At 38.6% G+C, this 22,461-nt stretch overlaps 1 protein-coding gene across 1 annotated transcript in view; it reads right to left on the minus strand.

Moving 5' to 3' along the window:
* Positions 1 to 22,461, minus strand: part of MYO5A (myosin VA) — a 150,238-nt gene that overhangs the window by 51,210 nt on the left and 76,567 nt on the right. Inside the window, 3 exon segments of the mRNA XM_049769351.1 lie at positions 7,607 to 7,700; positions 14,057 to 14,305; positions 18,263 to 18,502. Of these exon segments, the coding sequence (XP_049625308.1) occupies positions 7,607 to 7,700; positions 14,057 to 14,305; positions 18,263 to 18,502 (583 nt within the window).

Genomic DNA, 22,461 nt, shown 5'->3' on the forward strand with positions numbered 1-22,461 from the left:
TGGGTTTTTTTTTTGGGGGGGTGGGTCCACACCCGGCAGTGCTCAGGGGTTACTCCTGGCTCTATGCTCAGAATCGCTCCTGGCAGTCTCTTGGGACCATATGGGACACCGGGATTCAAACCATTGACCTTCTGCATGCGAGGCAAATGCCTTACCTCCATGCTATCTCTCCAGCCCCTAAAATTTTCTAAAGAATGGGATGGAATGGTAGGTAGTACAGTCAATTGGGCATTCGTCTTGCACCATGCTGATCTTGGGCTGTATCCCCAGTACTACATATGGTCTCCTGAACACCATTAGTAGTGATTCTTGAAAGTAGAGCCAGGAATGAGCACAGTTCTCTCTATGAAACATTAATAAGTTGTTTTTTTTATTTTCACCAGTTTTCAGAAGCAGTCCAAAGCTATCAACAATTTTTCTAAGGCAAATTCACTGTTATTTCTTAATTCCAACTGTTAGTTCCAAACATCATTGTATATTTTTCTAGAAGAATTCTTATCATTCTGGTACTACCATTACTTTCTGCATCCTAACAGTTTATGTCTTAAGTGATTCTTTTTCTCTGTCCCCCCTCCCTTATTTTATTTGGTTACTTTACTTTAAACCGTATCTGTTACACTTTTTTTTTTCTTTTTTTTTTTGAGGTTTGAGGTCAAAACCACCTGGAAATGCTCAGGGCTTACTCCTGGCTCCACAGTCAGGAATCACTCCTTGTGGTGCTTGGGGATGCCAGGAATTGAACATGGGCTGGCTGTGTACAAGATACTTTACCTGATATACTATTACTCTGGCCACATTATTATCCTTTTAAAATTTAATTTCATATTTTTCACTTTTCTATATAATGTGTTGTTGAGTGGAAAAGAAAGTGCAATTTGAGGAAAAACATATTCAGCATTATAACTTTACTTTCTATTGCTTGTTTTTTTTTGGGGGGGGGCACACCTAGAAGTACGTAAGGGTTAGTCTTAGCCTTGCACTCAGGAATCACTCCTGTTGGGTTCAGAGGACCATATGGGGTGCCATGGATTAAACCTGGATTGGCTGCATGACAAGCCATGGGCCTTACCGGCTGTACGATTGCCCCAACCCCTATACCACAACTTCTTTACAAGCTAGACATTTGGGTTGTTTCCAACCTCTTGGCTTCTGTGCGAAGTACAGCGATGAATGTACCTGCACATATATCCCTTCAGATTAATGTTTTTGTATTTTGAGGATAGGTTACAAGAAATGTTATCACTGGTAGCTCTATGACTGTGTTTTGGATAGATCTCTATATTGATTTCATAGATGCTAAACCAGACAACATCCCTACCAGCAGCATATAAGGGTTCCTTTCTCAACAGAACCCATAGTTTCCAAATTTTTTAATATGTGCTTTTCTCATAGGTGAGGGATAATACTATTCCTCATTATTGTTTTAATTTAATGTCCATAATCATGAATGAAGATGAGCATGTTTTTTCTTAATGAAATCATGACTTTAATGGGATATTACATAAGGCTAATTTCTCTAATTTTTATTTATTTTTGTTTGTTTGTTTGTTTTTGGGTCACACCTGGTGTCACTCAGAAGTTATTCCTGATTATGTGCTCAGAAATCACTCCTGGCTTGGGGGACCAGATGGGATGTCAGGGGATTAAACCTCGGTCTGTCCTAGGTTATCGTGTGAAAGGCATGCCCACCGCTTGTGCCACCACTCAGGCCCCTCCCTGCCTTTCTGTGGGGAACTTTTAATTTCAACTTGCTTTCAGAGGCTTTAGCTGACATCCAAATTTAATTATTTTAACATCTATCTCAGTAATTTTCCTCAAAGTAACATGTATTTTTTTCAATCTCAACTTCAACATTAGCAATAATATAAAAGTTAATTTTATTACCTCATCTCAAAATTAACACTTCATCTCAAAACATTAGAAAACACACTGTCTGGGGCCAGGTAGGGTACTTGCCTTGCTTGTGGCCAGTTTACATTCAATCTGTGACATCTCATATAACCCGAGTATTGTGTATGTGAGTGTGTGAGTGCAGAGCTAGGAATAACCCCTTGTGCAAGATATGGCCAAGAAAAAGGAAAACAAACTCAAAACTACATGTTCTTTAGAAATGTAGATCAAAATGATAATATTCTATTTTTTTCATTTATCTTTATTTCATTTTGTTTGGGGAAGGCCCAGCTATGCTCAGGGCTTATTCCTAGTTCTGTACTGGGATCACTACTGGTGGTGCTCAAGGGAAGATATCCAATGCCAAAGATCAGACTAGTATCTGCTGAAAGCAAGGCAGTAGCCTTAACCCTTCTATCTCTGACCTTATATCCGTATTCTGATATGCTTTTTTTGTTTCTTTAATCAATTACTCCAGTTTAAATAAATTTCTTTTCTTTTTTAATTCAAAACACTATGACTTACAATACTGTTGTTAATGAGAGGATTTCATGCATATAATGTTCTATCACCACAAACTCCACCACTATCTCAAGATCCCCTTTCATTCACTTCCTGTCCTTCACCTTTTGTAGGCTTAGAGACAGTTCTCAGGTTCTGTTATTTGACATTCTCATACTATTATTTTTTTATTTCACATATGAGATATATAATTTCATTCTGTCCCTTTCCTTCTGACTTCATTCACTCTGTATGATAACCTATAGTTCCATCTATGTAGTGGCAAATTACATGGTCATGTTTTTGCTTATAGCTAATCAATATAGCATTGCAGTTTTTTTGGTTGTTGTTTTTTTTGGGGGGGCCATACCTGGTGCAGTTTCTTTATCTAGTCATTTGCTGTTTAACAGCTTTCCAAATCTTGGGTATTGTGAATTTTTTTTTTTTTTTTGTTTTTTGGTTTTTGGGCCACACCCGGCGGTGCTCAGGAGTTACTCCTGGCTGTCTGCTCAGAAATAGCTCCTGGCAGGCACGGGGGACCATATGGGACACCGGGATTCGAACCAACCACCTTTTGGTCTTGGATTGGCTGCTTGCAAGGCAAATGCCCCTGTGCTATCTCTCCGGGCCCGAAAAATATTTTTGATAACTCACATCTTCATTTCTCATTTGTTTCCAGGAATTTTTTTTTTCTTTTTTTTGGGTGGTGGTGGTGGTGGTAGGGAGCATATTTGATGCTGACTCTTGGTTCTGCATGCTGGAATCACACCTGTTGTTTTCTAGAGATTTCTTTTTGGGAGCTCCCTGATTTTATACTCAACAGCTGTTCTGCTTCCAAGGCCTTCCCCTGAGTTTTTTATTTCACCTACCAAGCTCTTTAATATTGTCACTTCTAACTGTAGTTTTCTCATTCCTGACCTCACACTTTCTGTACTTATATCACTGTTTTTTGAGCTTACTAAACATCCTCAACATTTAAAGTTCACTGCTTTCCCGTCATTTCTGTTTCAATTTGGATATTTAGATTTTAATTTACCACTCATGCCTCCCTGTAAGGGAGTTCTCTGCTAGATTCAGATGAGTGTTTCTATCTTCCTTCTCTGCTAGAACTATCCCAGCCAGTTTTGTTGTTAGTAACTAACTGTCTGGAATTTCACATGAGGGTTCTAGTAGATCTTTCAATGTCTTTAGCCCTGATCCTCCTGCAGTAGCAATTGAGGGGTCAATAATTTCCTACTGGGGCCGGAGAGATAGCATGGAGGTAAGGCGTTTCCCTTTCATGCAGAAGGTCATCGGTTCGAATCCCGGCGTCCCATATGGTCCCCCGTGCCTGCCAGGAGCAATTTCTGAACATGGAGCCAGAAATAACCCCTGAGCACTGCCGGGTGTGACCCCAAAACCACAAAAAAAAAATTTCCTACTTACCATGACAACCTTTGTGAATTTTTGTGTGGAATATGTGATTGAAGCTAGGATGAAATTAATATTAGCATGGTACAACTGAGGAAGCCAAGTCACTTTAGAGTCTGAATTCACAGCAAGATTCCAACGAATGTTCCCCATATGATATGAAGGTGGGAAGTATTGTGGAAACTTGGAAGATGATACTGTTGTTCTGAAGGTGGGATTGGGGCATAAAAGAGCTTTGTGCCCCACCAGTGGGTATAGGCAGGGCTTCTCTGACTGGGAATGGGGCAAGAAGTAGGTTCCTGTCAGCCACTTTCTTCTATGGGTCTCTACATTCAGGTGGCAGGTGCTCCAGGGCCCAGTAATTGTTTCTCTGGCAAAGCTGAAGCTTCTTAATTTAATATAGTCCCATTTGTTTATCTTTTCTTCTGCTTACTTGTCCAGTAGCATTGAGTTCTGGAAGATGACTCCAGATTCAATGCAATTAAGGATTAGGCCTAAATTTTCCTTAGTATAATTTATGTACTCAGATCCGATATCTTTAATCCATTTTGAATTTACTTTAGTTCATGGTGTGAAACAGAAATCTAAATTCACCTTTTTTTCTTTTAACATGTATGACCAACCAGTTTCTCCAGCACAATCTGTTGAAAAGGCTTTCCTCGTTGCACTTCATACTATTTTCTCTTTTATTTTAGATTAGCTAGACATATATTTGAGGGTCTGTTTCTAGTCTCTCAATTCTATTCCACTGGTCTGAGAGTCTATCTATTCAAACACTACACACTTTATTATCTATAGCTTTAAAATATAAAGTTGGGGAAGGAGAAGCCTCCCAATTTCTTTTTCACTAGCATTACTTGGGCTTTTCAAAGGATTTTGTTACTCCATATAAATTTCAACAGCAGTATGGTAAGACGTTTCTTAAAAATGTTATGAGCATTTTTTTTTAAAAATTGCATTAAATTTGTAGAGTGCTTTGGCTAGGACTGTAATTTTGACAAAATTAGTCCTTTCAATCCATGAACAGGGGATGTGTTTCTATTTCCTGTGTCTTTATTTCTCTTAGATTTATGGTTTCTTTGTATAAGTCTTTCACTTCTTTAGTTAAGCTGATTTCCAGGTACTTGACTTTCTGAGGCACAATAGTAAAGGGAAGTTTTTCTTTCTCTCTTTTCTACTTCACTGTTTGCATATTGAAATGCCATGAATTTATGTGTTGATTTTGTAGCCTGCCAATTTACTGCACTTCTTTTGTTTCTAGTATTTTTTAGAATTGTTTAGGTGTTCTTAGTATTATGTCAGCTGCAAATAACGGTAGGCTGACTTCTTTTAATACAGTCTGGATTTCCTTACTATCTTTCTTGTTTAACTACTGTAACAATCACTTCCAACACTATATTGAATAGCAATGGTGAGAGCGGATAGTCTTATCTTGTATCTGACCTTAGAGGGAAGGCTTTCAACCTTTAACCACAGAGATAATATTAGCTGTAGTTTTGTAGTATATAGCTTTAACTACATTAAGGTACATTTCCTCTATTCCCATTATATTTAAAATTTTTTTATCCTGAATCAGTATTGCATTTCTTGAAATGCTTCTTCAGCATCTACTGATAGGATCTTATGATTTTTGCTTTAAACTACATCTTATCTCATTGGCCTAGATTTGCCAATGTTCGAAGGTCTGGGCCGCTTGGCTGAGGCACTAAGCCAGGCTATGGAGGCGGTAGCCAGGGCTGCAGGGCATCTGGCTTGGAAGGACCCAGCCTTACTGATGGCTGTTGTGCACATAGCAGAGACAGGTGGGACACAGCACCTCCTTGGGGCAGGGCCCCCAGAACTGGAGGCTGCACTGTTTGTGGGCCTTCCAGGAGGGCCTAGAGCTGGCCCACTTTGGAACATCGATGTTGCCTGAGCCAGGGGCCCTGGCAGGGTGGCTGGAATGCTTCAGGTGACCCTGCCCACTGATCTGGAAACAGCAGAGGTAGCACCCTACTGCCCCCCCAACCCACAAGGTAGAGCAATTATGGGCCCGCACCCTGCATGGAGGCCCAGCAACCGGACAAGATGCAGCACTTGATAACTCAGCTCCTCTGTGTGCCCTGAAAGATGAATTAGGATAAGCAGAGGACTGAGTGATGGGATGCGGTGGTAAGAGAGGGACAGATCACTCATCCCTGAAGCTGGAGTAAGTTTCAGCATGCCGTATACCAGCATATAAAATGACCCCCGACTTTTAAGAAGTTTTTCATGGTTAAAATGTCATCTTATATACCAGAAAATATGGTATATGTAGATTCCTTCTAAAGTCATCACCATTCTAATCATACCATAAATACAAATAGGTAAATATTCACACCAAGTTAGTTCTCTGTTCAAAAAATGATAGCATTGTTTTAACTGTGGTGGCAAAAATCAGTTGATTTTTGGGAGTATAATACTGTTTCAGAAAAATAAAAATAAATATGTATAGGTATAGAAATATGCAAATTAGTTCAAGAATTAATTTGCCTCTAAATAAATAGGAATACAATCATTCATAACTGATAAATGATACTTGGAAATCAATGACATTTAGAAAATTAGGAACTGGAAAAATGGTCCAGGGTACTTGCCTTCTAAGGTTCTGACCTAAGTTTGACCCCTAACATCATATAATCCCATGGCATCATGGGAACAGCTTTAGAATTCACTGTACACCATTATGTGTTGCCCTGGAAGCCTCCAAGCACCACTGGCCTGGGTTGAGTAATTCCCTGAACCAGACAGCTCTTGTTGCTCCAACTACTCAGGCCTTCCCATTGGACCCAACCTGGCAGGCTGAAAATCACTGAAAGAGATCCCAGGACTCCCAAACACCACCTGGTGGCACTCAATACTTTAAAATAAAATTAAATCAAGATATAATAGTGCTTAAACATAACTTCATATTTTTTGAATTTTTATTAATATATTTATTTAAACACCTAGATTACAAATATGATTTGTATGATATACAAATATGTTGAGTTTCAGTCATGTAAAGAACAACCCCCTTCACCAGTGCAACATTCCCAATGTCCCAAATCTCCCTCCTTCCCACCCCACTCCCGCCTATACTCTAGACAGACTTTCTACTTCCCTCATTCATTCACATTGTTGTGATAGTTCCCAATGTAGTTATTTCTCTAACTGCACTCATCACTCTTTGTGGTGAGCTTCATGTCCTGAGCTGGACCTTCTAGCCTTCCTCTCCTTTGTCTCTGAGAATTATTGCAAAAATGTCTTTTATTTTTCTTAAAACCCATAGATGAGTGAGACTATTCTGCGTCTATCGCCCTCCCTCTGGCTTATTTCACTCAGCATAAAAGATTCCATGTACATCCATATATAGGAAAATTTCATGACTTCATCTCTCCTGACAGCTGCATAATATTCTTTACATAGTGAGACTAGATTTACAAGTTCACCATGAATATGCAAGTAAAATATTTTAAGTGGTTGCTACTTGAACTTATAAATTTACAAGATAACAACATCAACTTAAAAAATATTTATATCTAGAGGTCAGACATCTAGTACAGGTGGTAAGGGTCTTCCTTGACTACATGAGGCTAACAAGGTTTCATCTCATCTCTGGCACTATAAATAGTCTCACGAGCATGATCAGGAGTAATTCCCTGAGCAGAGAGCAAGGGAATAAACTCTGAATACAACCAGGTGTGGCCTAAAAACAAACCAAATGAGCAAAAAACACATAACAAAACAAAAATAATCTTTTAGCTCCAAACTTTGATCTCACATTGATTGACATCATATGCCTTACCTGTCATCTCTTAGCTTGTGTCCACAATAAGTTTATTGAGGGTCTCTTTTTCCTGCTTCAGTAAAGTATTTTGCTTCTTCAGATTTGATACCAGCTATAAAAATAAAAAGATGAACTGAGATGTTGTAGAGTAGACAGAGAGAGGACTACATATCAATACTATATTGAGTCATTCTTTCCTTCCACATATTGGGTGCCTCTATTTCTTAGCATTAGAGCTCCAGAGAGCCTTCCTGGAAACTTCTTCCAATTCATATCTCTCTTCTGCACTACTACAATACATCATTTATAACCCTTCTAAGGTTTTATATAATATATATATTATATAAATATATATATATATATATATAAAAACTAAAGTTATATATATAAGAAAATTATTTCTTTTCAAATTAACTTGAGGAAAAAAATGATTGCTATTTAGTAAATGGCCAGTACCTAGGAATCATTTCTCTTTATGGTAATGCTTTCTCCTTATACTCTAAATACAAAACTTATATGATTCAAATAGACGAAGGGTGTTAATAAAGATATGAAGGCCTCTCATGCAAAGAGTGGTTCATTAAACCAGTCCAGACTCCACATTAACAACCAGAACCCTTGTTAAAAACAAAACAAAACAAACAAACAAAAAAAAAAAAAAACAGTGTCACCATTTGTGCTCACAGACCACACTCCCCTCACCCATGGGAAAGTAGCCCAAAGGATGGCCCCAGACTTTACCTGGACATCAGAAACCAGAGCCATGGTTCTGAAGTGGCAGCCACTAATGCAGTGAAAAGATAATCTCCCATTCTAAAGAGAGTTCCCTCAGAATTCTCCCTGGCAGTGAGAGAGCCACTGAATAAAGTGGAAAAGACACACCCCCATATTACAAATAGAACCATGGTAAAGTAGATCAGAATCCCACCAGTAACAGTCACCTAAATAATCTATCTGAAAAGGACTTCAGAATGGAAATACTTAGGTTGTTTAAAAAGCTAAAAGAAACCAAGAAAAACGGGCTGGAGTGATAGCATAGTGGTAGGAGGCTTGCCTTGCATGCTGCTGAACAGGGTCAGGCCTGAGTTCAACCTGAGGCATCCCATATGGTCCTCTGAGTCTGCCAGGAGTGATTTCTGAGTGCAGAGCCAGGAGTAACCCCTGAGTGGCACTAGGTATGGCCTCAAAAAACAAAAAAATAAAATAACCCAGAGGATAGATGGCTAAAATAAGATGAGAACAGGGGCCAGAAAGATAGCACAATGGTAGGGTGTTTGCCTTGCATGTGGCCCACCCCTGATGAACTCCGGTTAGAATTCCGGCATCCCATATGGTCCCCCGTGCCTGCCAGGAGTAACCCTTGAGCACTGCCAGGAGTGACCCCCCCCCCCAAAAAAAAAACCCAAAAATATATGAGAACAGAAATGAGAAAAAATACAAACAAATGTCAGAAAATAAAACTTAGTAGGCGAAATGAAAACTCACTAGAAAGCCTTACTCAGCAGCTGATGAGGACAAAATCACCTAGCTCGATGATGAGGCTGAAAAAATGTCTAAGTAACAGCAGAATATAGAAAAAAGCCTAAAAATAAATGAACAGATGACAAGAGAATTTGGGATGAATTCAAAAGACACATTATAAGAATCATTGAGGGTCCCAGAGGTACAGGAATAAAACTCCTATGCAGAAACAATCATTGCTAAGAAGTTCCCTGAGCTGAAGAGGACAGTTGTACTTACATCCTGTATATGTGAAAAGTACCAAGTAAAAGAGATCCAAATAAAAATACTACTCCAAGACATATCATGAGCAAAATGATTAAAAAAAAAACATACACACAGAGGGGCCAGAGTGATAGCACAGCAGTAGGGCATTTGCCTTGTACGCTACCGACCTGGGAGGGACCTGGGTTCAATCCCCGCATCCCATATGGTACCTGAGTCTGCCAGGAGTGAATTCTGAGTGCAGAGCCAAGAGTAACCCCTGAGAGCTGCTGGGTGTGGCCCCCAAACAAACAAACATAAAGAATAGCAAATGCAGCAAGGTCAAAGAGGGAAATTAAATATAAGGAGTGCCCTTAAGAAAGTGGGGGCCGGAGAGATAACATGGAGGTAGGGCATTTGCCTTGCATGCAAAAGGATGGTGGTTCAAATCATGGCATCCCATATGGTCCCTAGACCCTGCTAGGAGCGATTTCTGAGTGCAGAACCAGGAGTAACCCGAGTGCTGCCTGATGTGACCCAAAAACAAACAAACAAACAAGCAAAAAAGAATTACAGCAGTGCGGGAGGGCTGACTGGAGGCATGATAAGCTCCCGAAGCCCCATTTTTCCTCCTGCAAGCATAGGGCACCCACCTCATTCAACCAAGAAGGGAATCAGTAGTACTGATCAACAGCATGGTTTGAGTTCCCCCAGATCCCCAAAGGCAGCAAGTGACCTGCTCCTGCCTGAGGCCTTGAACAGAACAAGTAGGAGGGCTGATAAGAAGACTGGCAAGCTCCCCAGGTCCCAACAAAGCTACAAGTACCTGGTGCCCACCCCACAGGCCTAAAGGTAACCAGCAGGAGGACTGACCTGAGATCTGCTGATTGCACCCATTCACCTCCCAGTTCCACAGCAGCACTCAGGTCATCTAGTTAGTTAATGAACCCCAGCAAAACACTTAGAAAACATCACACTGCAAAGGACACAATGGGAAAAAAATATGAGAACACCATCATGCCTAGAGAATGATGGTGGTAGCTCTGCAGATCCAAATGCAGACCACCTATATAACCTCTCTGATAAAGACTTTAGAGAGGAACTCTGGAATGCTCAAAGAACTCAACAAAAAGAATTCAAACAGGGCCCGGAGAGATAGTACAGCGGTGTTTGCCTTGCAAGCAGCTGATCCAGGACCTAAGGTGGTTGGTTCGAATCCCGGTGTCCCATGTGGTCCCCCGTGCCTGCCAGGAGCTATTTCTGGGCAGACAGCCAGGAGTAACCCCCTGAGCACTGCCGGGTGTGCCCCCCCCACCACCAAAAAAAAAGAACTCAAACAAACCATGGAACAAAACTAACAAACCACAAATAAAATTCAAGAAAATAAATGAAAAAACTCCAAACTGAAATAACATGACAGGAAAACATGGCAAATGAAATGAAAACCTCACTGGAAAGCCTATCAAACAGAGTAACAGCTGCTGAAGATAGAATCAGTGAGCTGGAAGATGAGATGCTTAACAACTCCATGCAACAAAACAAATGATCAGACAATGGGAAAAGTCCTCAAGAACTATGAACAGATGAAAATAGAAATCTTTGATATGAAGTACCTTTTCAGATCATAACATACTGAAATTATAAGTAAATTACAAAAAGATACAGTGGAAAAATTTAATACCTGGAAATTAATCTAATTAAATTACTGAACAACCAGTGGGTCAGAGATGAAATGAAAGATGAAATAAGAGATGAAATTAAAGAGGAAATCAAAATATTCTTGGAAACAAATGAGAATGAAGACACAAATTATCAGAGTCTGTGAGACACAGAAAAAGTGGTACTAAGAAGAAAATTTATAGCTTTACAAAGAAGAGAGTGCCTACATATATAACTTAATGGCACAGCTTATAAAATTGGAAAGTCCTCAAAAAATGAACCAAAAATAGGTAAATGTAAGGAAATAATAAGCTAAGCACAGAAATTGATGAGTTGGAAAACTAAAAAACAAGCTGAAAGATCAATGAAAGCAAGAGTTGGTTCTTTGAAAAAATAAACAAGATATATAAAATAAACACTAGCAAAACTCACAAAGAAAGGGGAGAGAAAAATTTAATAAACTGAATTAGAATGAAAGGGGGAAATACTACAGATACCACAGAAATTCAAGGGATAATCAAAGATTACTTTGAGTTGCTCTATGTCACATAACAAGAGAACTTGGAAGAAATGATAAATTCTTTAACTCATATAACCTCCAAAAGTTGAAACAAGACGATCTGGCATATCTTAAAATACCTACCCCTATTGAGGAAATTAAAATGGTAATCAAAAGGCTTCCCAAAAACAAATGTACAAGTCTAGATAGATTCACTAGTGTATTCTTTCAAATCTTTCCAGAGGACCTACTCCTAATAGTTTTGACTCTTCTAAGAAACTGAATAAACAGAAACACTCCCAAATAGAGTTTATGAAGCCAAAATCACTCTGATACAAAAAGTAGACAGAGATCTCACAATAAAAGAGAAATGCAGATCTATATCCCTGATGAACACAGATGCAAAGATCCTCAACAAAATACTATGAAATAGGATCCAACAACTCATCAAGAAGTTATACATCATGACCAAGTAGGATTCATTCCAGAGATGCAAAGGTGATTTACATATGCAAGTCACTCTATGTAATAAAACACATGAATAAAAAAAAAAAACCCCAAACCATGATCATATCAATAGATACAGAGAAAGCAGTTGATAAGATTCAAAACAAGGGCCCGGAGAGATAGCACAGCAGTGTTTGCCTTGCAAGCAGCCGATCCAGGACCTAAGGTGGGTGGTTGGTTCGAATCCCAGTGTCCCATATGGTCCCCCATGCCTGCCAGGAGCTATTTCTGAGCAGACAGCCAGGAGTAACCCCTGAGCACCGCCGGGAGTGGCCCCAAAACAAAAACAAACAAACAAAAAACTTTAAAATAAAAAAAAAAGATTCAAAACAAATTCATGAGGGCCCGAAGAGATAGCACAGCAGTGTTTGCCTTGCAAGCAGCCGATCCAAGACCAAAGGTGGTTGGTTCGAATCCCGGTGTCCCATATGGTCCCCCATGCCTGCCAGGAGCTATTTCTGAGCAGACAGCCAGGAATAACCCCTGAGCAACGCCAGGTGTGGCCCAAAAACAAAACAAAAAAAAAAAACAAACAAAAAAAAAAAAACAAACAAAAAAACCCAAATTCATGAATAAAACTCTCAACAAGATGAGAATAGAAGGAAAATTTCTCAATATAGTCAATTCCATTTACCACAAGTCCATTGAAAATATTCTACTCAATGAAAAAAAACAAACAGAAAGCCTTTTCTCTAAAATCTGTACAATACAGGGATGCCCCCTCTTGCCACTCCTATTCAACATAATACTAAAAGTACTTGCCACAGCAATTAAGCAAGAAAAATATATCAATGGCATCCATATAGGAAAGAAAGAAGTCAAGCTCTCACTGTATGCAGATGACATAATACTTTATTTAGAAAATCCTAAAGGCTCTACCAAAAAGCTTCCAGAAACAATAATAAAGGTGTTTGAATAAAGATATGTATTTATTAAAAAAAATAACCACTGTATGAGCAACAGTGCTTGGGATTCCCGGACAAAGGAACAGCATTTGCAGCCACAAAATGGATTAAACACCTTGATTTCAGACATGAAACTGTAGGGTACATGAAGAAAAAAGTAAACAAAATAGTCCATGACATTGACACTGAAGGCATCTTCAACTGCTGTCCAAGAAACACTGCTGTCCAAGAAAGTGGAAGTAGAGATAAACAAAGGAGACTACAGTAAACTGAGAAGTTTCTGCACTTCAAAGGAAACAGCAACTAGAATACAAAGGCTACCCTAGCAATGAGAGAACTAGTTACCCAATACCGATCTATAAAGTTTAAATTCTTTATAGATTCAGAGGAATACGAAACATATTTATAGACTCAGGAAACACAACAACAAAGCCAGAAAGTTTTTAACTTGTACTATACTTTTGAATGTATATATAAACTGTTAAATATGCAGATCAAAATCATGTGTTCTAATTTAAGTATGTTAAGACTAATTTATTACAGAGGGAAGAGACAGGACCATCAGAATGAACATATAGCCTACTTTCTGCTGTTGATAGTGTTTTGCTTTTTTTCCCCCTAACTCCCCTGGTTGCCAGGAATCTTTGTTGCTACAGTATTGCTATCTTCATGTACTCAGTATGGCTCTGCTGGACATATAAAAATATATATTAAGACCTTGACAATCAAAAGAATTTTATTAGTGGCACTACCTACTTGAATTATATTTAAGCACCTTTTGAGTCTCATTATATGTGCTGCTGTTATATTCAGAAGAATATCAATATTCAGAAATTAATATTCAAATTAATATTCAGAAAAGCATACTGTGATTCCAGCCAGAACGTGTTACCGCCAACTAAAGTCATTTCCATTTTCATTTAAAGATGAAAATTTTGGTGAACTTGCAGAATATCATTATTTTCCTCAATAAACCTTATGTAGACATATTTTTTATGAATATTTAAATAATACACCCCAGACTTAAGATATCTCCCATTGATATTATTCAATGATTATGTCAAAAAAATGCAAATTGTAAACTAAGTAAAATTTGCATTTCACCTACATTTCTAACTATCATAGAGTCACAGAAGGCCATGTCAGCATCTCACTACTGTGAAAGTCCACGGAAATGTGAACATTAGTTGCTACCTTCTCAGTTTCTTGTTTGTATCGGTCTGCATGTTCCTCAATGGATTTTTTCTCTGACCGCGTTTGTTCCAGGTCTTTCCGGAGCTTGGCAATTTCTTCCTGTAGACTAAGGACACGTCCAGTAGCAACCTTAGCTTCCTCCTCACTTAGCTGGAGACGCTCTACGTCATTCCGTAATTTCTCAGTCTCTGAGTTGTATACTCCTTCCAGATTGGTCAGTTTCTCCATGAGGCATTTGTAGTCTTTATTCTTTAAACAGATACAAATAACAATAAGTAAATATATACATCATTGAATTTAGTAAGAAAACAACACATACTATTATAATATTTATGCAATATCATAGCATTAAAACATCTAACCAAAATATTAACCACAACATTGCTGATAATACAACTAATGCCATCCTAGTGTTACAAAGAAAGAATGTGCACAACTGTTTCTGTTTTACATAATGAAAAAGGACTTTTCAAAACCACAAGACAAGTCACCACAATAAGCTTCTCACTTCATGATTCTTAATCAAGAAAAAAATAATCTTTATTTGCTTTAAAAAATGAGTATGAAAAACTACTGCTATGTCAGCTCATCAGCCAGATCCATATACTCATTTTATTCTTAAAAAAGATGTACTCCAAGACACAAATTATCATGGATACACTGCTCTTGAAGCTAAAAACTCTAGAGCATTCTCAGGGCATGGACAGGCCAAGTCTCCACCCTGTCAAAGCCTCTGCAGCTGCATCCATGCCAATAACTGCTGCCATATCAAACGACTGCTTTTACACTAATCTCTGCATAGACATCTGACAAAGACAAAAACAAAACAAAACTCCAGGAAATCTGGTTTTGGGGCAAAGAACCCTGGGACTTCTCAGAGTGATGGTGAGCAGCCTCCCATTGTCCTTCTATACTTCTAGAAGCCTGGCAGCCATAGACACATTCCACAGCCACCACCATGTCAGCTCAGTGGCCCAGCTCCACAGATTCTGGAACCTGGAGTATGCAGACACATAAGCAGCCACATGACACCTCCAAAGTTTTCAATACTGACACCCAGTAGAAATGCACCAAATTAGACATCAAAGTGTCATAGAAACCACCCAGGGTCATCAAACAAAACCAGTAATATTGAGTACTAACTAGCAATAAAAGTTTAGTAAACCTAATAGCAGTGTGACTTAATGATTATTATTAAGATATTATAAGATAAAACATTTTCACGAATTTTCTTTTACTAAAGTGTTTTATAGTAATTCCATTATCATTTTAACTTTAACAGCATTATAAAGTAAATTATTCTGTGTTTGCCAATGGGTGCAGGATTGGGAATCATCAAACAGGATGTATGCACACCGCTATTTATTGTAGCACTCAGTAAATAGCTAAGACCTGGAATCAACCTAGATGTCTAAAAACAGAAGAATAGATCATGAAGATGTGTACATATATACAATGGAATACTACATAACTGAAGAAATGATATAATCATGAATAGAACTAGAAAATGTTATGTTAAATGAAGTAAGCCAAAAGAAGGATAGAGAATGATATCACTTATATGAAGTATTTCGAATAACTGCATGAAGAATTGCAATGGTCTGAATGAGAGTTGTCTCAAACATCCTTGGCCCCAGAATATAGCAAGGAGTAAGGAAAATGAAAGAAACTGAGAGAGGAGAAACACAAATATGAAATGATGATGCCAGGGGTCAAGTGGTTTCAGGTGCATTGGTCAAGATAAAAAAAAAAGGACAGAACTAAATATCCAAGCAAAAGTCAACAAAATTGGAATCAAGAGACCCAAACTTTAACAACCTAAACTTAAATTGGGCCTGTTATAATGGCAGGCTGGAGGGCAAAGGCTGGTAGTTAGTACAGGATGCACTCTGAGAATACTGGCTCAAGGAGGTCCACACTGGTGGTAGGATTGGCCCTGATTCTCTGTATGTCTGAAACTCAACTATGAAGAACTTTGTAAATCAAAATTATTTCAATAAAATAAAATGAACGAGGGCAAGAGTGATATCACAGTGGTAGGGTGTTTGCCGTGCATGCGTTGACCCAGAAAGGACCCAGATTTGATCTCCGGGATCCCATATGGTCTCCTGAGTCTGACAGGAGTGATTTCTAAGTGCTGAGCCAGGGGGTAACCCCTAAGTGCCACGGAGTGTGGCCCAAATCCCTACCAAAAATAAATAAATAAAATAATTTTTAATAAACTAGAAATTGAGATAAACTAGTTTATTTTTAGTAAACAAGAAATTTATGGATTAGCAATACCATTCCTAGGAATATACAGTAGGGTCCAAAAAAACATAATGTAGAAAAGCCCTCTGCAGTCATATGCTCATTGCAGCTCTACTCACAATAGCCAGAATCTGGAAATAAACTATATATCTGACAATATATAAATGGACAAACTGTGGTACAGCTACACAATAGTTTACTTCACAACTACTAGGAAAAATGAAGCCATGAAATTTTCTTCCTACACAGATGCATATGGAGAGTACTTTGTTGAGCGAAATGAGTCAGAGGAAGAGGGATAAACAGAATAATCCTTCTCATTAGTGGGATATTAAAAAAAAGTATGGTATTAAAATCCAAACACAATAGTGATGAGGGTCAGAAGGACTAGTCTTTAGTAGACAGCTTGCCACAAATAGTAAGTGAATGCAATTTGGCAGAAAAGAGACTACTATACCAATGATAATTGAAAATGATCACTCTGGACAAGAAGTGGGTGTGGTGCTTAAAGGAGATAAAATAATATACATGAGACCCCCTCCAATAATCATATTTATTGGTGGTGGGAATGTTGCGCTGGTAAAGGGGGGTATTCTGTTTATGACTGAAAACCAACTACAATCATGCTTGTAATCATGGTGCTAAAAGAAAGATATTATTTAAAAAAAACCACCATATTTCAAACCCCAATTTTTAAAAGAGGAAAAATGAAATAAAGAGAGAAGAAAATGTGTGCTAAACAGGTAGGAAGAGGAAAAGGAAAGGAGAAGAGAGGAGAGAGTGAGAGAGGGAATCTGGGGACATTGGCAGTAAGAAATGTGCACTGGTTAAAAGTGTTGTTCATTGTATGACTGAAATTCAATCATGAAAAATTTTGTAACTGTGCATTTCACAGTGATCCAATTAAACAATTTATTTATTAAAAAAAGACATGGGCTAGCATAGAGGTAGGGCATTTGCCTTGCAAGCAACCGATCCAGGATGGATGGTGGTTCGATTTCTGACATCCCAGATGGTCCCCCTTGCCTGCCAGGAGCAATTTCTGAGTGTAGAGCCAGGAGTAACCCTAAGCATCACTGGTGTGTGACTCAAATACACACACACACACACACACACACACACAAAATGGCATGGGTCTGTTAAAAAACTAGGGCCTTCTCAGATGGAGGGGCAGGCCAAATCCCCATTGTATCAAAGTTTCAACAGTTGCACTCACAACCAACAATCACCACCATGTCAATGGTTCAACTTCACCATTTTATCACTGATCTCTGTAGAGATACCTAGCAAACCAGAATTTCAGATATGCCAGTATTTGAGTTGGGATCTCTCCAGGACTTAGTTGGACCAACTGCCGGCACTCTCCTTTCTGTACTTTCAGAAGACTTGGCAAATATAACCACACCTCACAAAAACCACCATATAAACAACAGAGCTTGGAATTTCTGGACACCTCAATATTTTTTAGTAGTCACTCCTCAGTAGGAGCACACTAAATAAGACAGCAAAGTAGCAAAGGAGCCCCCTAAGATTAATAAACAAAACCAAGAACAAAACAATCAACTAGCAACCAACAACTTAGTAAATCTCAGTAAAACAATGGCATAATGACCTCATTTTGAGTATAATACTTTTCAGAAATATTCTTCTGTTATAGTTATTTTTATAATTTCACTATCAAAATTTGATAATTTTATAATTTCATAAACACATAGATATAAACAAGCAGTAAAATGTAAATTATTTCATTCCAGCCAAAAGGGCAGGCATGTGAGTGGATGGGAATCCAGGGACAATGGTGAAGGGAATCTTACTCTGGTGGTAGGCTTGATGTTCAGAACATGGAATGGCAAATGTAAACCATGGTGCTTAAGTAAAGTAATAAACAATTTAAAAAGAAATAAATAACATATATTAAGAAATAAAAACAAAGTCAAAACAAAACAAAACACATACCTGTTCATCTACTTTGCGCTGAAGTTGCATAATCTTGTTCTCCATGCCTATGTTGAGCTTCTTATATCGTTCCACAGAGCGGGCCTCAATCTTGAGCTTCTTTAGCTCACGCTTCGCCATCATTCGGCGGAAACAACACTGAAGGTAAATGATGGCGTGCATGCTCTTCTTATAGTGTATTCGGGCCAGCCAGCCTCGAACTCTCTTCTGAATGATGACTGCTTTGTGCTCCCGAAGTATCTACAGAGAAAGGAAAGGACATGTTAGATCCTGGACAAGACTCAAATGTTCAACTCTATTAAGTTAGGTATTTCAGGCTAGGAATCTTTATATTATCAAAGGGAAGAGACACAAAAATGAAACTAATAGTATGACTTACATATCACCCAAAAGAAAAAATAACTTTAAAAGTGAGTTGATAGAACAGAGATAGCATAGGGATTAAGGAACTTGCCTTGTGTGAGATTTATTCTGTTTTGATCTCAGGCACAACATAGTTCCCCTGGGGTCTGCTAGGAGCAGCCTCAGTGAACACACAAGAGTAACTTTGAGCCACACAGAGTATGTGGCTGCAAAACAAAAAAAAGGTAATTAGAAACAAAATATATAAAATCTCACATATATATTTTTTTCACCATCCAAAAAGGGTTGGAGCAATAGCTCAAAGGGCTGGGGCACATACCTTTCATGTGTGAGGCCCCAAGCAGCATACACTGCCAGGCAAAGCCCTGAACCACAGCCAGTTAGCTGAATATATATATATATATATATATATATATATATATATATATATATATATATATATATATATATACAGGAGTGGTTCCTAGATTCCTTAAATGTTGTTTAATAGGTACTGCTCCCCAACAGTACTTATTTTGCTTTATATTTATCAATAGTAAAAAAGGTTATTTAAATAACAAATTAAATTACTATAAGGCAAATAATTCTAAAAATAAGAAAAATTATCCTAGGGTTTTGTGGCTTTTATTTTCTGCATTTTTTGCAGAAAAAAACTGTTAGAATAGATGATTATCTATAAAATGAACAGAACCGCTTCCTGGGAGCCGGGAGTCTAGCAGGAGGAGGTTTGGCAGGCCCACGCCATGCCGGAGGCCTGCTTGGCCAGGCCTAGGGGGGGGTGCGGGATTTGGGTAACCCCAGCACCCCTCTGCCGCCTTGCTCCAGATCTCCAGGGCTTCCCCGGGCCACACGCCTGGGCAAGCCGGTGAGTTGGGTCCCTTGGTGGAGCTTGAAGGTACCCTAGGCCTCCCCCCACTATCCATGCGGCTCCTTAGGGAGGGTCTGGGTGGGGCTCTGAACTTCTGTTCTCCCAGCTTCTTGAAGGATCTCTCCTTCCTGGGAGCCGGGAGTCTAGCAGGAGGAGGTTTGGCTGGCACTGGTAATCTCTGTCCAGTCTACATTTTCAAGTAACATTAATAGTACTCTCACAAGAAACATTAATAGTACTCACTATCATTGAATTATGTTTTTATGTATGCAGTATGTCCATTTTGTACTCTGCCCTTTTGCATACCCCTTCATAAGTTCATATTTCTCTTTAACTTCTTTAACTCCTATCAACATTACTCCTTTTTTTACCCTTTCTAACTTAAGTATTGTTGAGTCCTAATTCACAGACCAAAGTGGTGCCCTAGAGTTAACACCCACCCAACTATTTTAAAAGGCATAAAAAGGACACATATCTTTTCAACATTTTATGGGTGTTTTCTTTGACGGCTGTAACTTTTGCTAAATACTTTCTTATACAGTGATGATCCCCCCCCCCCCCATGTTTTTTATCTTCTCTTTGTGAACTGCTCAATATGGAATTTGGTGTGAAAGAATCCCTCAGTTTAATACTTATGTTTGAACCAAGTCATGGGTCTCGTTGGAAATGTTCTTATGCCCCCATATATCTGATAGCACCACGTGGCTTTATATCTTGTTTGCGTAGGCACACTAACATGGGAAAATACTATACATACCAATAAGTTCTTATCTAATAGAAATGGGAACACACAAATCTTGTAGTGCAATGAGACCTTACACCCTGAACATTGACATAAAGACCTGGCACAGGCCTCAGAAGAATGGGCATTCTCCATTTACCCCTTGATCTACAGAAGACATTTACAAAACATCACCCGGAGGCATTCCTGTACCAGGGACAACCCTACAGCTGCTCTGACATCGATCTACTCAAAAGAGACATCCCTTAACACTGAGAAGACAACAAGAACAATGACCTGCTTACTGGACAGGGCTTGCTGTATTGCCCCTTTATGGTGAGGTTTGTCTATAACATCACCTGGAAGCAATCCTCTACCATGGAAGACCCTACCACTGCTCAGACATCGACCAACTCAAAAGAGACTTCCCATAACACTGAGAAGACTTATCAACAACGACCTGCTTACAGGACAGGGCTTCCTGCATTCCCCTTTCATGGTGAGGTGAAACGAGAAGAAGATGCTCCACATCATGACTTCAATGTAGGACATGCAGATTCCAGAATCTTTAATACAGAAACATGAGACCAACAACAGAGACTGTGTGATAAGTGTGTTGGCGCTACGGACAATGTCTTGGAGCAAACGATAACTTTCCTGAGGCCTAGAGCTGGTCTAATGCCAGGAAACTTCAGGGGTAGGATCTCTTTGTATTTAGGCCAAGGCTATTCCTTTCCATGCCTCTCATATTTTGGTGGGCCTATGCAAACAACAATTGCCACTCGAACACCATTTTTACTGTGCTCCTTTGACTCTAATCCTTAAAACACACCCACTTAAAATCTGAGATTAACTTAAGCTAATATGCATGTACATGGAAATGTAAAAAATACTATGCCTCTAATGTTTAAGGAGTTACATAAGTTTGATGGCTTTAGATTGCCTTGTGTGCTGTTAAGAAATATTATAATGTGCTACAATCTGGGGACTTGAGGGAAAAAGTAATTGCACATGGATTCTGTTTTATTTATCTTAACTTTCTTTGGTGAAAGTTCAAAGTTAAGATATCAGCAAGGGGACTTCTGATAATTATGTTATGGGTGATTGTCCTTCCACTGTAACTTTACCTTATCCTCTTTCTTTGCATCTTTTGTTCTCATAATTCATAATAAAAAAATTATAAAAAAAATGAACAGAACCTATTATCCTGTGAATCATGAACGACTATATAAGCAATATGCTATTAAAACATAAAAGAGTTTTACCTTCTTATTTTGAGCAGGGATATGGGGGAAAAGGAATAGGGTTTGAACCACACCAGCTGTGCTCAGGGCTCACTATGGGCTAAGAGCTAAGGAATTACTCCTGGAGGGACTCAGGGTATCATATAGGGTAAGTATCAGAGATCAAACCCAGATCAGCCAAATAACAAGTCCACCTGCATTACATGTAGCACTACCCTTACTATTAATTCCTACTAGGTTATTAGTAGGCTTGAGCAGTAGCCTTATGTTTGGTTATTAGTTGTAAGATATATTACTGATTTGTCAAATTTTCTGCTAGAAATAAACAAAACTGATAGTCTTGATTGTCATATTTAAAAAAATCACTCTGCAGAGAATTATGCATTGCTCTTTCAAACATAACAGAAATCCATTTATGTGATTCAAAAGTAGATGGGATAAAACATTAAAAGGAAATAAACTGAATGTATACAATAGGCTTGGGTTTCTCCAAGTTCCAAATTGCCTAGGGAACCTGAAAAAAAAAAAAAACACCACCAAATGAACAATGACCCCCCCCCCAAGTAAGCTGAAGTGAAATAGACTAACCACAAACCCACAAACTTTATTTTTTTAATTGAATTTGAGGCCAAACCTAGTCATGCTCAGGGGTTATTCCTGGCTCTGCACTTAGGAATTACTCCCAGTAGACTCGGGACCATATGGGATGCTGGAGATCAAACCCAGATTGGAAACTGTATCGGCAAAGTAAATGCCTTAACCTGCTGTACTACAACTCCAGCACAGCAAAATTTATTTTTTGTTATGTTCTCTTAAAAATATAAGTTACATATTTCCCTAAGCTTACAAATAAAATCCAAAATGGTTGCTTTATGAAATGAATTTTTGTTCACAATTATACTAACATTTTCCAGAAATAAAAAAGAATTGTTTTTTGGCCACAATTGATAGTGCTAAGGGCTTATTCCTGGCTCTGCTCTTACAAATCAGTCTTGGTGATACT

The sequence above is a fragment of the Suncus etruscus genome, chromosome 2 (assembly GCF_024139225.1).
Source record: "Suncus etruscus isolate mSunEtr1 chromosome 2, mSunEtr1.pri.cur, whole genome shotgun sequence".
NCBI lineage: Eukaryota > Metazoa > Chordata > Mammalia > Eulipotyphla > Soricidae > Suncus > Suncus etruscus.